The sequence below is a fragment of the Trifolium pratense genome, linkage group LG2 (genome assembly GCF_020283565.1).
Source record: "Trifolium pratense cultivar HEN17-A07 linkage group LG2, ARS_RC_1.1, whole genome shotgun sequence".
Classification (NCBI taxonomy): Eukaryota; Viridiplantae; Streptophyta; class Magnoliopsida; order Fabales; family Fabaceae; genus Trifolium; species Trifolium pratense.
The window spans coordinates 22,773,317-22,790,644 of NC_060060.1; the positions used below are offsets into that span (position 1 = coordinate 22,773,317).

The following is a 17,328-nucleotide window of genomic DNA, read 5'->3' on the forward strand; positions in this document are numbered from 1 at the left end:
ATTTGATACCATAATAATTTTATGGACTAAATTGACTAATAAAAATAAATTTGTATGTAGTGGGTTTGTATGTAATTTTGATACCTTCTGGAACTAATGTGACAGGAAGATACACATTCAAGGACAAAAATAGTGGTTTGTTCTTTTTGCTATTCATACCAAAAGGGTTATATCCATCGATAAGTTGCGAAGAATTTAACCATAGATAATCTCTTAACCATCCTATCAAATAGGTTGAAGATTCGTTAAATTGTGCCAGTGGAAGATTCGGCAGCTACCGCTACACCTGCTTCTTCAGGCGGTACTAGTGGAAATCATATGGTTGATGAACAACATCGCATAGAGGAGGCAGCATCGCAGAATGTTGAACAAGTGCAATAATAAAAAATACTATACAATTTGCCCGCAATAATAAATCTCGGCCATTGATTTTTTATCGAATGACACAATTAGTAAGTTAATTTTAAAAATATCAACCATTTATTTGGATCATATGATTGATCAAGATATATAACTGCACGAAATCCATTTCCTGTTTTTGCTAAATTATTAAACCCAATTGAACCATGCAGTATACACATTATTAGAAGTGCATGAAATCCAAACATCAACAATACAATTGGGTCTAAAAGTATATGTACATGATCGCGGTACAGAACGAGATGAGCCATCTATGCGCCTGCTCGGCTCACTTGTTCCTTGGATGTGCTTTCAAATATCTTATCAGCACTTGCTACCTCAAAACCATCCCTCCTATGAAATTCTTTAATCTGTTTCATTAGTTATAACAAGAAGAATTAGCTATCCTGCAGAAATTTACTAAGTGTATGTTTGGATCGACAGTGAGTTCAGCAAAATCACGGTGGCATTGTGATTATGTGAAGCTCCAAAGTGTAGCTCGTGCCATAATCACGGTGAGCACTCACTGTGATTCTGCCTGTCTCACCGTCAAATCTGAACATGCACTTATATATAAGCAGATCATTCAAATTCTTCAAGTAGTCTCCGAAGCTAGGGATTGATCGGTGATTACAAAATCTAATCTTGTCCATAAAAAACTAGAGATAATTTATAAAACAAAGTTAAAACATTGACATTGATACTTAGAAAGAATGTTGGTTACCTCTGTGTGAGGTAAATTTTCATACTGTGGAAGGACGAGACGCTCGGCAAATTCAATGTATGAGCATGGAACTGATTCAGTTATACCATCAGAAAATTGGAAAGAAATTGAATCTGCTACAGTTGAACTTTGCTGGAGAAGGCCATCAGGGCTCACTGGCAGTCGAGGAAATATTCAAGTCAATCACATGATACTCGATAGTAATGTGAAAAACAACTTACAATGATAATCTTCAAGTTCAAGTTATTTAGCTTATATGTTTGAGAGAATGATCTACATAACATACTGACAAAATGCGTTTTCCAATTCTAAATGCTAAAGGCTATGATCAACGAGAAAAAGCTACGCAAAACAATTAACAACCACGTTTACTTATTCTAAAAACATTTAAATTTAGAAGTGCTTATTTCCTAAATCTGAAAGAGACTAGCATGAGATTAACTTGTAATTGCAGATTATGTTTTTTTACTTGGTTTAGAAAATATCCAGAAAATTTATACTTGCAGAATAATAAACAAAGATACATATACCTTTTAATACTCCTCCTTCAGAATTCAATCTGAATCCACTCTCCTCAAGAAACCGATTCAGTTTTTTTATATCCTTCAAATGAGTTTTCAGCCGATGAGCGGAAATAGTTACATGGTTCAGTGCATGACCATTGACTAGTGTCCAGGCAGCATACTCACTCTCTCTATAAATCAGAAGTATCAACAAACCATAAGTTAAACCGTGGTTGAAATAAGCAAATACTATCCTCAAATAGTATTTCTAGGTTGAGTGGAACTATGAGGCACGGACACTCCTCAGATTAGGCGTGTCCTGGTGTCGGACACGTGCCGGACACCGACACTTATGATTACACTGAATCATGTCATTTTCTCAAATTATCATCGGCGTCGATGTGTTAGTGTCCGTGTCGTGTTCGGTGTCCGTGCTTCATAGGAGTGGAGAGATACTAATAATACCTTGCCAATTGTTGAAACTCAGAATATAAAGGTTTGTCCCATGTTAAATGTCCCAAGGAACTCGCAAGAGCTGCATACTTTTGTCCATTACCAGATGATTCAGTGTATTTCCTAATTATTTCCTGCATGAAGGTTCCCACATTCATTTAGTACAACTAGGCTTTTGAATGTTGACAAAATAATGCTACAATGCAAAGGAGATCAAAGGATAAATCATTGGTGTAATACTAATATATGTGTGCCGCATTTAAATATTATGATGTATAGGTAAGTGTCATATGTAACAAGAATCGAAACCGTCTTTGCTGTTTGTTTCTCAATTATTATCATATAAATGCGCTACTAGTCATACAGCAAATGATACGATTTGATAAAAACATTGCCTTAAACATGGTATGATCATCTCAGAAAAACACATAAAATGCTTTAAAACATCATGGTATTGAGTACATATAGAGCTGAAGATATAAATAGCGGTTCCAATTTCAACATAAAAACAAGCTTAACAGCCAAAATGATGAAAGATGTTCCTATAATCACAGAGTACATCTAGAGTTTGTGATTACTCTGCTTACTTTTGAAACTAGCTACAAATAACAGCGATGACACAAAAACGTCCCCCCTCCATCACAATTATTGTAATTCTTGGAGAATATATGTTTGACAGACACTAAGATTTGTTCTCCCCGACATACCTGAGTCTGTGGACTCATTTGATCCACCAGTAACTCGGATATAAAAATTCTTGGCAAGGGGCCATTCATGCCACTGCCATCGTCAGAAAATGAATCAGAAGGAGGCGAGAACCACAATGCCCTCAACTTTTTCCCTGGAAATCTCAACTCGTCTCGTTGTGTATAGCCATAATCCAGGAAAAACTGAGCGAGCGAGTCAATTCCGTAACCATTCACCTATATCAAGTGCACAAGACATAATAAATGAGCAAACAAAGTTTAATTGAGCAACAGAGAAAATTGTATGCATGCAGAAGGAAGTAAAGCGAGAAAAGTACCCCAAATGTCCTGAATGCAAGATGATCATAGCATAACGAGTTGTTTTCTTCAGAGTGAACAAGGTCCAATATGGCCTTTGCTGTAGGATTCCTGCTCAGGTACACTGATTGCATGCTCTCCAGCACACCCCTGAAAAATGCTTCACCCCCCTACATACATAGAAATCACATTGACACTTGAGAGACAAGTTCTCAGATTCAAAACCTTGCATCCAGAACAGAACAAAAAATATATAGAACAAGTTCTCAGATTCATTATCACTATCAAGGTTTTAAATAACTCCCGCAGACTGCATCGTGACCCCCAACAGTGCGGAGAATTACGGTTACGGTAAAATACAACCGATGCAGTTTCAATCACGGCCGCATGTACATAAAAAACTAAGGTAGCCACCCAAAACATGGTAGTGGAACTCTTGTAGTCTATATTTCGTTCCACTTTCAGATGATACAAAATTTACAACAGAGGTGTAAAATTGATTCTAAATTGAAGCTATAATTTGGACCTTTTGTCTATAGGATTAATTTTAGTGCGATTCCTGGTGGAAACAAGTCTTGCCCAGACTTTACTTGTCTCGTAGCCGAATATAAATCCTCTTACATACAACTTGCTAAACACTTTTAGCGAGAATCACTTTTACAAAATGAATTCATTTAGTATCAATTATTTTGGAATCAAATAACCTAGTAACCAGAATTTCACCCATCAAAAAGTGGGAAATCTCATTTTAAAATCTGATCCATTAAATATCATTTTTTGTGGAATGAACACACACTTAAAATCTTGATAACTGCAAACATACATGCAATCAAATCAACAATCAAAACCGTACATGCAACATGAAAACATTAACCACTACAAACATGAAAACATTTTGGGTTTTCAGAATCAAAAGATAAAACAAAACAAAACAAAACAAAACCATAAAATAAAACTAAAACAAAAACATCATGTGTAAACCTGAATTGACGATCTCTGAAAATGAGATCCATTTTCTGACGAGTAGCTACAAGAAACAGAGAGATTTCTGGATGAAGTGGTTAAGCCGCCTAAGGAGAAATGGTTGATTGAAGATTGAATATTCCATGATTTGGGTTTGGAAATTGAAGAAATTTTGCTGAGAGAGATTAAAGTTGATGAAGTATAAGGTTTAGTTGTTGTTGAAAACATGATTACGAAACTAAACTAAACTAAACTAAACTCTGCATGCAATTTTACAATAAAAATGAAATATAACAAGATACTACCTTCTTTTGCATACTTATCTATTGCAGAAATGTTGCGTCAACGAGACAACCAATGAATCAATTACATACCTTAACGAGATTAATGCAATCCCTATCATATTTTTGCTTACGTCTATTTGTCGTTTTATTTATTTATTTATTTATTTAACTCGCCTTGTCAACTAGTGGATAAATGAGATGATCGAGGTTTCAATCTCAGCTTCCTGCATATATAATGTATTGTCTTTGTCAACTAAGCTAATCTCTCAGACTAAGTATGAGTTTCTATAGCATATTTTAGATGCATTGAATAATTAATGTATTTAGTATATAATATAAACTAGATACATCAATTAATCAATAAATTTAAAATAATTGGGGGGACGCTAAAAGACCTTTATCGTGTATCAAAGTCCCATCGAAAGGTATAAGAAGAAAGAATAAAGAAGTAAAAGAGAGATAAAAATTGGGGGACATAAAACCTAACATAGGAAAGTGCAAGTCAACCCAAACATGTGATACAAATTTATAAATCAGCGCAAATAGAATTAATCTAATCGAGCCTAACAAGTTTTCACCAATCACGAGTATAGTGAACGTCTTCGGGCATCAACTAAGGTATGAAAAGTGGTGAGTGAACCAAACGTTAACACAAATTGATTCAAAGTCCCAACATCCCCAAGCGATAAATCACAACAAGCATTCAAGACTCTTACGAGGCAAACAGTCCCGTGTCACCTAAAGAGAGCGACAATTTCAAAGACGAGTTTCTTATAATGGACGGAGTATTACACATTTTTTATAGTGTTAAAGATGTTTTTCGTTATTATAAAATGGAGATCTTTTTAATTTAGTACTCTCTTAAAATTTATTATTTTTTAATCTCTACAAAATTTTCTTACACGAAGATTTTTTTTGGTTACTATGTTATAGTTACGAACTTTTCACCGCTATTTAGCGGTGACTAATATCTGTCGGAGAAGGGTTAGTCCCTCCAACTGATTTTTTTTTCATACGTGGGAGCTAGAGATCGACTCTTGACCGCCTGCTTAAAGAATTCAAGACCGTTACATTACCACTTCGACCAAATCAATGATTTCTGCATACAGGTTTAGTCCATATCATTGAGTCAGCATGTATATATTTTTGTAGTATTTTACACTCTTATGAGTAAGCTTGAGGTCAAAAAATTAATTTATTTAAGTTTGAAGTGTTTATTAGTTGCAATTTGTCTCTTGCCGCTAAAAAAAAAAAAAAAAATCCCGTATTTTGGATGTACGCATGTGTTATGCACTGTCACACGGGTACTTATCTTGGCCTATCCTCTATGATTGATCGAAGTACGAAGGAGACATTTTTCCTATTTAAAAGACCGCATATATATGGAAGATGATGAATTCTTATAGAAGGGTAGAGCTTTGTCAAAGATCGGTAAGGAGATTGTGATTAAATCGATACTTTTAAGTTATTCCGTCTTATATTATGAGTGTCTTTCATCAACTTTTATTATTGAAAATATTGAAAAGATTATTAATAATGCATTTTGGTAGGTAATGGAGATAATAATAATAATAATAATAATAATAATAATAATAATAATAATAATAATAATAATAATAGAGATTCATTAGTTGTTATTATAACAACTAATGATTGTTATGTGAGAGACCTTGCATGTCCGGATGTACCAAGGCCAATTACAGATTTTCTTAATTTTGTAGCTTTTTATATGGCTATAGTGATGAAAAAAGAATTGGATATCGTTCATCACTTATTGATAATATAGAGTCATGCAGGAGAAGGCGTGGCTTTGAGTCATCCAAGCGTTGTCCTTATCTCTTTATATATAAACTAATAACCCATTTGGCTACCAATTGTTACAAGCTAAATATGGCTTTTAATATTTCTTGGATTTGTTCATGACTTCTACTACTAATAATAATCTAAAAAAAATTACCTAATTTATCTTCGTCAATTTTAATAATCTTCAAAAACTTTTATCATTCTATGTAATTTTATTCTTAAAATTCATAATTTAATAAATTAACACATAAATAAAATGTGAGATAATTTTGTCAAAATAACCAAAATATTATCCTTATTTGAATTTTTCTCAATTTTATCAAACGGCATCTTTTATTTTTCACTTAATTTTACTCTATTTTTATTAATCACTTGAGTTTAACATCTTAGTTATTTTATCTCCTTCTATGAACTTCATTTACGTAGAACCGGAATTCATATATAATAGAAAATACCACACAGGTCACATACAATAATAAATCACGGTCATTATTTTTTATCGAATAACTCATATTATACAATTAGTAAATTAATTTTAAAAATATCAACCACTTATTTAGATGGTATGGTTAAGATCTATAGCTGCATGAAATTCATTTCCTGTTTAGTGAACTAGTATAACGAGTCGTGTATGTACGTGGTATATGGTTTTTATAATTTTTTAACAGATTTTATACATGATGACAGTCAATTATATGATTTTTTAGTAGTAATTTAAGATAGTTCATTGAAGCCCAAAAGCAAGCAAATACATGGAAAAGTGAAGTTACTTGGCCCATAAGCAAGAAAAGTGGAAAAAGCAGCAAAAAAAGGGCAAAAACGTAATAAACAGCGCAGCTATCGTACCTACGATGAGATCCAGCGTGACGCGATGAGAAGGCAGTTTAAATTGAAGAAAATCTGCAACAAATCATTATCATCGTACCACGATGACTTATCATCGTGGCACGATGAAGGCAGTTGAAGAAAGCATAAAATCTGGAGAAGATCTTCCATCGTACCACGATATGATCCATTGTGGGAACGATGAGGCGAAAATACACGCCATCGTGGCCACGATGGGTGCGATGGACGCGCAGAAATAGTCCAAACCCAGCTGAAAAACTATAAATAGAGTCTTCTTCCTTCACTATTATTCATTCCAATAATATTCCAAAATATTCAGAGACATTGAATATTCACTCTAGAGTTATGAGAACTCTAAGGAGGAGACAATGAGGGCCAAGGAACTTCAAGACCAATAAGGTTTTTTTCTTTTCTGTCTTTGTAATTTATTTTCTCCTAGGTTAGGTGGAGTCGATGAACTCCCTTACGAATGTTTGATTTTGTATAATTTGGGTATAAATTCAGTTGTTCCTATTGAAACTCTTTTATTGTCTGGTTTTTATATTTATATTAATACTGATCACAATATAATAAAATCTAAGGAAATTAGTGGATATCAGATAGGAAACGAAGCTAATTATCCCGAGCGAAGGACGGTGTGCTAAGGTCCAACATGAGACCATTAAATTCAGTATCTGAGGTCTTAGTAGTATAGGATTAGACAGCTTAGTCTAGAACGATAAATTCTACCTGAAGTCAGAGTTATGACTAGTTTGAGGCACATGTGACAGCTTGCGAAACATTGAGCCTTAAGGGTAAGGATACCTAAGTTTAAACGAAAAAGTGGAACCAACTGGGGCGAGGATATTTAAGCAGAGTAAGACAACCTAAACTAGGCTCTCACCAGTTTGTAATAGAAATAGGGAACGAGTGCTTCTGAACCTATTTTATAAGACAAATCCTGATAGAGGGGAATAATGGAATTAACCACCAAGCAGTAGTAAGAGATGGATTCGAAAACACTTAATCACCCGCGTGAACACACACGCACCTTTATTTTACTTTTTAGTCATTTACTTTCCTGCAATTTACTTTTTACCCGCACAACTATCTCTAAACAAAGCGAATGCAAAATTATTCATAAGCGAAACTAGTAATTTTGGCATTATCCCTATAGAGAACGATAACTTATCACTTTATTACTTGGTTGCGATTATGTGCATTTGCAGAGCCACCATCAATGCATCATAATATGCATTATGTAAATTACATATATTAAATATAGATTTAATTGCATATTATATTCAATCTTATTATTTTATTACATTAACAAAACTGATCCTTCAACCCTTCAGACCCGTCACCGAGAAAATAATATTTTTGGTTACTCAAGTATAAATTTTATTTTTTTAATTTTGGTCTAAATTCATAAGTTTGTCCCTCAATTTCATATTAAAATTGGAGCAATAAATCATCATTTTTTTGACAAAAAATTAATTTTACAAAGGGAATCATTTTTGTGGGAGTAATAAAATAGTGACAACTATATATACATAAAATATATTGTTAAAACTCTAGAAGAAGATTTTTTTTAAGTAATTAAAAAACGTAAATAAAATAATTAAGGGAGAATTGAAGGATATGAATTGTCTGATGTCTGTTTTCCTATAACAATGTGTACTGCACCATTCTGATCATCTGACTGATTAATTCAATGGTTCACATATTTCTTTATAATAAAAGATGATGAGAGAGTTGTAAAAATGGAAAGAAGAAACCGAAATTAAAACCGATTTAATCTCGTAGAAACTTGTCTTCTTCAAATTACCTAATGTTATCTTAAAATAATATTTTTATATAAGAGTTGAGAATTTATTGCATTTTAGTCTTCATTAAGAGAAATTTTACTTTTTAAATTTATTAAAAATATAATACATCTGGTCAATAAATGAACTAAATACATTAGAGAAAATTTTTAAAGTCTAATATAAGAAAAACTTTACTTTTTAAATTCATTAAAAATATAATATATTTAATCAATATATGAACTAGATACATTAAATTCCCAATAAATCTAAAAAGTAAAATTTATTTTATATTAAGAACTTGAGGCAGTATTAAACACACCTAATCTATATCTATATATATACTCTATAACAAAAGTAATATTAAGCTTAGTGCATCGATTCATATGTGGTGGGGTGGAAATAAGCTGCAATATTATTCGATGTCATGGTGATACTTCTAAATTGTGGTTGGATTGAAGGGAGTAAGAGAGAAGATAATCAAAGTAAACACTCTATTTGTTTTTCTTTTTTATTACCATGATATTGATACGAGGTTTTCACCGTCATTAGCGATGATTAATCTCCATCGAAGAATCTTTGGGGCACACAAGGTGGGTTCTCCCCTCCCAAAAGAATTTTCTTTATACGCATGTGCCAAGAATCGAACTCACCCCTTACCACATGCTTAAGGGGATCAAAACTCTTAGTACTACTTGGACCAATTCATTGTTGATAAATACTATATTTTTTATACTATCATTTTAGAGTACAAAATCATATATAATTGTACTCATAGAATCTCAATTGAGTTACATTTTTTATCAATGCACTTAATAGCGTAAAACATGTTCACACTTTGTGGACAATCAGCATCAGTGTCACAATCAATATTGTTCTCATTATTAATATACACTGTAATGAAAAAAGATAATAAAATAATGTTACTAAACTATGATAAAAAGTTGTATATATGAATTATGAAGCTAAGAAGGAAATTTGAAAACGATAAAAAAAATTGGCTTAACACCACCAATATCTGTTGCGACAAGAAATTGAGTCATAACAAAAATATATAAACTTGAGAATTTTAGCTTAGTCCATGGAATCATAAGTGGTGGGGTTGGAAATAAGGTGTGATAATTTGTTGTAAGTGTGATAATTCTAAAATTAAGAGAGAAGAAGATAATCATTATTTCGAAAAAAGAAGATAATCAAAATAATACCCTTTATTTTCAGATTATCATAGAGTACAAAATCATAATTTCAAGGTTCATGAAATTAGGAAAAGATTATTTCTTTTTTTATTGGGTGCTAGCACAATAATTAAATGACACACCTCATGAAATATTCTATCATAAAGTTTATTGTATATTTTTTTCTTATAGTAGAGACACTCATTCTCTCTATAGGGGTTTTATTGTACTCTCTTGGATGCGGTACTCATACTAGATTCTCAATTAATTTACATTTTTTATCAATGCACTTAAAAATGAAACACATGTTCACACTTTTTGGACAATCGGCATCAGTCTCACAATCAATATTGTTCTCATTATTAATATATTCTGTAATGAAAAAAAAGATAATAAAATAGTGTTACTAAAATATGATAAAATGTTGTGTATGAATTATGAAGTTAAGAAGCAAATTTTATAACAATGAAAAATTAGCTTACCCCCACCAACTTCTGTTGCGACAAAAACTAAGGAAAGAAATAGAGCCGTAACAAAAATAAACTTGAGAATTTTAGTCATATTTTTCTTCTTTACATGTAAAAAATATAATATAAGTTGACCACTTTATAGTGTATTAATTTCATGCTCTCCTAAAAATAAATACTTAAATATTATTTTAGTACTTGTGAAGTTGTAAAAGCCATTCATAAAATTATAATAATTATTTAATAATTAAAAACAATATTTTTAATTAATTTTGCATTATTTTTTTTAACCTTTCATGATAGTATAGGGAAAAGTGTCTTTTTGAACTATGATAAAGTTATTTGCTGGAATAATGCATCATATTGATGGTGATAACATGTTTATGCACAAGTAGTGGGTGTTGTAGGATAAGTTTTTGATGTTGATAAAATAGTTGAATAGAAAAGTATGTGCATTTAATTTGGTAATAGCATGATTTATTATATATTATCATTCACATGAATATTTTAAAAATAAAAAACAGAGTACAAAAATATCACATGACAAATAAAAACATTCGAACATTTGAGCCACATTTGTTTGTCTTTTTTTCTTTTCCACATTTGTTTGTTAAATTGTAGAAAACAAAATGAGAAAATATGTTTTGCAAATTTTAGTCACCCTTATTTATGCAGCATTTTTAGATGAATTTCATTTAGTTCTTTTTTGTTTGTACAAAGATCCAAGAGCATAATACATTTATCACAATATTTTAATCTTAGAACAATTTTCTTTTGGGATGATGAAATTTTAATGACATTTAGTTGTTTTCATTTTTCTTCTTCTATAGGGCACAAAATAAAAGGGTGGGTTTCGATGGTCTGTGATTTTCAAATTTCATTTCAAAAACTGAATTTTAATCTCATGAGATCAGTGTCTTCTCATGCATGAAATTTATTACTATAATTAATTTTTCATTATTTCATTTCATGTATGTTGCTCCGTGGAGGGATTAAAATCACTCAAAGGCCTACAGCATGCTTCTACACACTGCAATTTTATTATTTGTTTTGAATTAGTCGATGTTTTTTTTATCAGGTAACCTAGTGGCTAGAAATGTTACCTTTAAGATGGATAAGTGGGGTATTCAGACTTCGAACCCCAGTTACTGCATATAATATATGATGTCCCTTATCAGCTGAGCTAAACTCATGTGAACGATTTAATCGATGTTAATAATTAGTTATTAGATTAATATATTTAATTCTCCTTTGTTTTGGTTTAAACTCATGACTTCAAGGGTTTGTTTGGTGTGGGTTTAATTCTCCTTTCGGGACAGTCGTTATCCGTTTCACAATCAACATATGTCGCAATGAAAATAGATAATAAAATTATGTTACTAAAATATGAAAAAACGTTGTGTATGAATTACGAAGTAATTAAGAAAATTTGAAAAGGATAAAAATATCCTACATTGAAAGGATTGAGAATTTGGTATACCACCACCAACTTCTACTGTGATTAGAAATAAGAAATGAAAAAGAAATATAGCAAAAATAAATTTGAAAATGAGAGATGTGTTATGCAGTCTCATATCGAATGTGAGTTGGTCTGTACGTACATGAGTTTATGAGTATGAGACAATATTCATCTTATAAATCAGTTTTGTAATGATAATTTAGACAAAAATTCAAATCTAAGAAGGGGAAAACCTAACATATACCCTAAGGGTTGAGTTAGGCCCACCATTTTTAATGTTGAGCTTTTTCTTAATGTTAAACTTCCACTTTTATATTACTTAACATGTACTCTTAGGACAGTAAAACCCAAAAATAAAAGGTAAATTCTATGGTACATCTGATAATTTCTAATGTAACGGTACATTAGGTAAATAAGTTAATACGTAAATGAATATTTTTTTTAAATGAAATCATTTATCTTATCATTAAAATGATCATAGTAACTAAATATTACTCATCAAAACTGTCAAAAATATAAAATTCAAAATTTTTAAATTTTTATTCATCATAATAGTTAATATTGATTTTTTTCTTTCTAAAAAAAAATAGACAAATTAGTGTAATGCTTATAAACAATGAAATCGTGTTTTTTTTTATATTATTATTTTTAAAATACAATAATCGGCTAATAATTTTTTAATTCATAAAAATAATTGTTAATTTATCAATTTACTAAGTTAATATATCAGTACATTCGAATAGAAGCTCCCAAAAATAATTACAAAAATTCAATACTCTTTTTTTTTTATTCAATTTTTTTATAAACATCAAAAGTTGATACTACAACTAGAGCTGTCAAATGAGCTGACCCAGTCCGATGGGCCAGACTATATATATGGGCTAGCCCGGCCCAACCCAATTATTATTGGGCTACATATTTATGAGTTCGGCCCTGCCCGTATGGGCCATGTGGGCTAATGGGCTGACCCGACCTATTTCATTTTATTTTTTTCCCATTTATTCAATCTTTTTTACACGACTTTGATGTATTAGTTCCTCATATTATTTATTTTATTGAGATATGATTGTATGCAAATGTAAATAATTTTTACATCAGCAAATATGAATTAAACTCAAGTTTGATTCTTATAAAAGAAATTAAATCAAATTAATAAATTATAAACTTAATATTTTAAAACGTTTTAGGTAAATAAGACCCTTTTTATTATGCTTACACATTTAACTATATTTTTATAATAACTTTTCAATTAGATTTTTTTTTATGTTTTTAATTAATATTATTTTTACAAAAATGACATAATTTTTTTGTTAATGGATTGGCCCTTTAGCGACCGATTTAGAGACCAATATTGATGAAAATCGGTTGCTAAATCGGTCGCTAAAGGCGAGTTTTCTAGTAGTGTTAATAGGGTAGCCCGGCGCAGCCCACTTTTAATTTGGGCCTAATGGACTTGGGCCAAAAAGGCCCAATTTCATTTGGGCTAGGTTTTTGAGACCCGACCAAGCTCGTGGACTAATCGACCGGCCAATTAGAGCCCGACCTATTTTTAACGGCTCTAACTACAACACGCTATACTTGTTGTGTAAATGTACTAGAATAAGACCCGTGCGTCGCACGGAATTTTGAAATAATAAAAATAAAATAATGGATAATCAAATCCATACATGCGGCTATTTGTCCGTCACGCCCCGATTTTGACGGAGAAATTCGAGTTGATTGAGTTTGTGTTTGGTTTATCTCCAATTTTAAAAGACAGGTGTGGGCCAAGTTATGAGGATACTGATACTCACCCCGAATCCGTCCCCAAACCCACTCCACTTATATCGAATTACATTTTATCACTCTTAAATTAGAAATCCTTAAACGAAGTCTAAATTAAATTCATATTTTTAAGTTGAATATTAAACAATTTGTTTTTTCTATTTATTTCCTTTGTATAAATATTAAAACTATAAAAATGGGTCGGGCTATCGGCCGGCCCATTGGCCCTATATTTTTACATGGGCCGGGCTTCAAAAAATCTCAAAAAAAAAAAAATGAACGGGCCTTATCGGTCCAGCCCTCGGGCCTATATTTTTCATGAGTCATTATGGGTTGTCCCCGTGGGCTTTTGGCCCGGCCCCTTAAAAAATTTAAATAAAAAATAAAGATTTCTCTTCCACCCCTAAAATTAACCCTTTACCCCTACATTTTTTATGATATTCAAATTTTACCCTTTTTATTTTATTTTTTATTTAGTTTTTATTTTATTCTATTCAACTTTTTTGGGATCTCTGCACGTCCCCTCATACCTAAACACTTTACATGAGTGTTTCGGTATGAAGATTCATACTTAAACATTTCGTTATGATATGAATATTCATATCTAACAACTTTGTATAAGTGTTCCGGTATGAACCTTCATACCTAAACACTTCATTCTGGTATGAATATTCATACCTAACAATTTGTATAAGTGTTCCGGTATGAATATTTATACCTAAACACTTTGCACGAGTGTTCTGATATGAATATTCGTACCGGAACAATGTAGTGAAGGGGATGTGCAGAGATTTTTTGAATAAAATAATTAAATGAAAAAAAATAAGAAAATAATATAGTAAAGGGTAAAATTGGAATAACATAAAAAGTGTAGGGTTGAAAGATTAATTGTAGGGGTAGAAGGAAATTTTTTCAAAAAATTAGTGATAGTCAAAGCATAACTTGAATATTTTTTTTTGGTACATAAGCATAACTTTGAATATGCATCTCACATAAAACTTGAATATTAAGTCTGTATATTTAATTTTTTTATTTTAAAAATTTAAAGAATAAAGCATTGAGACAATATTTTTTTTTGTTAAAAAAAAAAAAAAAAACCTACTGAGACAGTTGCTTGCAGCCTCACAAGTACTAATCCAAAAAATAACTTTACGATGGTCCAAAAAGAAAATTTTCCCTATACTATCATGAAATGTTAATGAAAGTAATGAAAAATTAATTTAAAAAAACGACAGAGATTTAATCATGATCAAGTTTGTTATGTGACCAAAGAGTCACACGATATATTCGTTCACTAAAGAAATACTATTGAATAATGATTATAATTTTATGATTTGGCTTTACAACAGCATGAGTGCTAAAAACTACTTCTTCCGTCCTAAAACTTTGATCTTTTTAGAGTTTTGCACGTGAGTTAAGAAATACTAATAAAAATCGATAAGTTAAGTCATTTTTATTCTTACTTTATTAAGAAAGATAAAATAAATTTAATGAATGTTTTAGTTTTTGTAAGGGTATAAATGATAAAATATCATTAATTATATCTTGATTTCTTAAAAGGACCAAAGTTTTAGGACAAAACTAAAAAACTAAAAGGACCAACGATTTGGGACCGAGGAGAGTGTGAAATTCATGCACTATAAAGAGATCAAATTATATTATATTTTTACATTCAAAGAAAAAAATATGGCTGATACTCTCAAGTTTATTGTTACAATGATTCTATTTTTTTTATTATTTCTTGTTCCAATGAAAGCAAGTGGTGGTAAACCATTTTCTCATCCATTTAAAGGTAAGACATGATCATTAAAAAAAAAAGGTAAGACATTTTCTTATTCTTTCAAATTTCCATTTTTATTTTGTAATTCATAAACAACCTTTTATCGTATTTTAGTAATATTATTTTATTATTCTTTTTCGTTACAGCATATATTGATTGTAAAACCAATGAAGATTGTCCAGAAAGTGTGAACGAACATTATACTATTATTTGCATTGATTACAAATGTGAAACAATTCGAATTCCTCCAACATCGGGCCTAATCTGGTAAAAAACAAAGGTACTCCTATGATAATTTTATAGGGCAAGCTGAGTTACTATTCAAATCCAATTTGATGCATCTTATTGACGGATGATTTCTGATTAATATTATATTTTATATGTATAATTTATGCTATGATATCTTTCAATCCAATGGTCGATTTTATAAGACTATTATCCAATAAAAAATTTCCGAAGGTGTCATATTTTTAAGTTTGATACATTGGTGTCATTTGATCCTGATCATATATATATGTATATAACTTTTTTTTTTGACGTAATGTTGGTTATAATATTTCATTAACTAAAATGTGTTCAATACAATTTGGTACTTCAATCAAAACTTGGAAACTAATAGATAATGTTGCCACCTTAACTAGATTATGAGCAACCTCATTTGTTTGTCTCCGCATAAACTCTACGCTCTAGAGTCTCCAAATCTTTTTGAACTATACACGTAAATTACTTTTTCAGTTCCCTTTAAACTCATATACGATAATAGTTTATACCTTGCACTTTAATTTTTTTAAACTCTACCAAAAAACAACGTTGTATGCATTTATTCATTATTTGGGATGACTTCTAAACTTTACCCAAAAAAAACATCGTTGTATGCGTTAATGACATTTAGTTGTTTTCATTTTTTTAATGCACCTATACTATACTTATTAGGTGTGCTAAAGGGTCACGATACATTGGTTCACCGAAGAAATATGGAATAATGATCATAGTTAATTTTATGATTTGTTTTTACAACATTGTAGTGCTAAAAACTAAGGAGAGCGTGAAATTTATGCACTATAAAGAGATCAAATTATATTATATTTTTACACTCAAAGAAAACAATATGGTTGAAACTCTCAAGTTTATTTTTACTATGATTCTATTTTTTTTATTATTTCTTGTTCCAATGAAAGCAAGTGGTGGTAAACCATTTTCTCATCCATTTAAAGGTTAAACATTTTCTTATTCTTTCATATTTCCATTTTTACTTTGTAATTCATACATAACCTTTTATCGTATTAGTAATATTATTTATTATTCTTTTTTGTTACAGCATATATTGATTGTAAAACCAATGAAGATTGTCCAGAAAGTGTGAACGAACATTATACTATTATTTGCATTGATTACAAATGTGAAACAATTCGAATTTTTCCGTTATCGGGCCTAATCTGGTAAAAAAAGGTACTCCTAATCTTAGAAATTAGAATGATTTATTGTGGTAGCAGAAGAGGTGCAATATTGCTCCGGAAGAAGAGATGTGCAATAAATAGTGGCGAATCTATTATTTATATGTTTAGGAGTTTTTTCTCATGGAAACTTTCTTATGTGGCATTCTCTTGCTTAGTCAACTTTGTTTTCATCCTACATGACATCTTCTCAAGCATGAGTTGCTTATGTGTCATTTGTTTACAACTTCTTGAGTTTTATGTTCACAATTTTGGTAGTTTTTGATCTTCTTATCACATTTAAAACTCCTTAAAACTCCTATTTAAGTTTTTTTTTTAATTCTCTTTGTTTATAGGTTTCCTTAAAACTCATAGTATTTATTTTGCACATTCACAAATTAGGAAAATAAACATATTATATTTATTAACAAATCAAAGTTAAAGTTGAACGCAAATGTCAATTTTGATTTGTTAATAAATATAATAT

The 17,328-nt window shown here is 30.7% G+C and overlaps 1 protein-coding gene and 2 long non-coding RNA genes across 4 annotated transcripts; 1 reads left to right on the forward strand and 2 right to left on the reverse strand.

The window, feature by feature from the left end:
* Positions 1-461: 461 nt before the first annotated feature.
* Positions 462-4,449, reverse strand: LOC123907000. 2 transcript variants are annotated; one of them, XM_045957054.1, is made up of 7 exons: positions 4,065-4,449; positions 3,104-3,253; positions 2,787-3,002; positions 2,092-2,213; positions 1,654-1,817; positions 1,124-1,278; positions 462-770 (listed from the first exon to the last, which is right to left on the reverse strand). In XM_045957054.1, the coding sequence occupies exons 1-7, from the start codon at positions 4,272-4,274 to the stop codon at positions 672-674; spliced, it is 1,116 nt and encodes a 371-aa protein (XP_045813010.1). In that variant the 5' UTR covers positions 4,275-4,449; the 3' UTR covers positions 462-671. The 2 variants fall into 2 exon arrangements, with proteins under 2 accessions (XP_045813010.1, XP_045813011.1); XM_045957055.1 differs by having other exon boundaries at positions 4,352-4,426.
* Positions 4,450-9,031: 4,582 nt separating this feature from the next.
* Positions 9,032-10,506, reverse strand: LOC123908992. Its single transcript, XR_006809795.1, has 2 exons — positions 10,421-10,506; positions 9,032-9,657 (listed from the first exon to the last, which is right to left on the reverse strand). It is a non-coding gene; the product is annotated as an uncharacterized LOC123908992 (long non-coding RNA).
* Positions 10,507-15,277: 4,771 nt separating this feature from the next.
* Positions 15,278-17,124, forward strand: LOC123909153. The gene is made up of 3 exons (XR_006809837.1): positions 15,278-15,420; positions 15,555-15,688; positions 16,727-17,124. It is a non-coding gene; the product is annotated as an uncharacterized LOC123909153 (long non-coding RNA).
* The last annotated feature ends 204 nt before the right edge of the window (positions 17,125-17,328 follow it).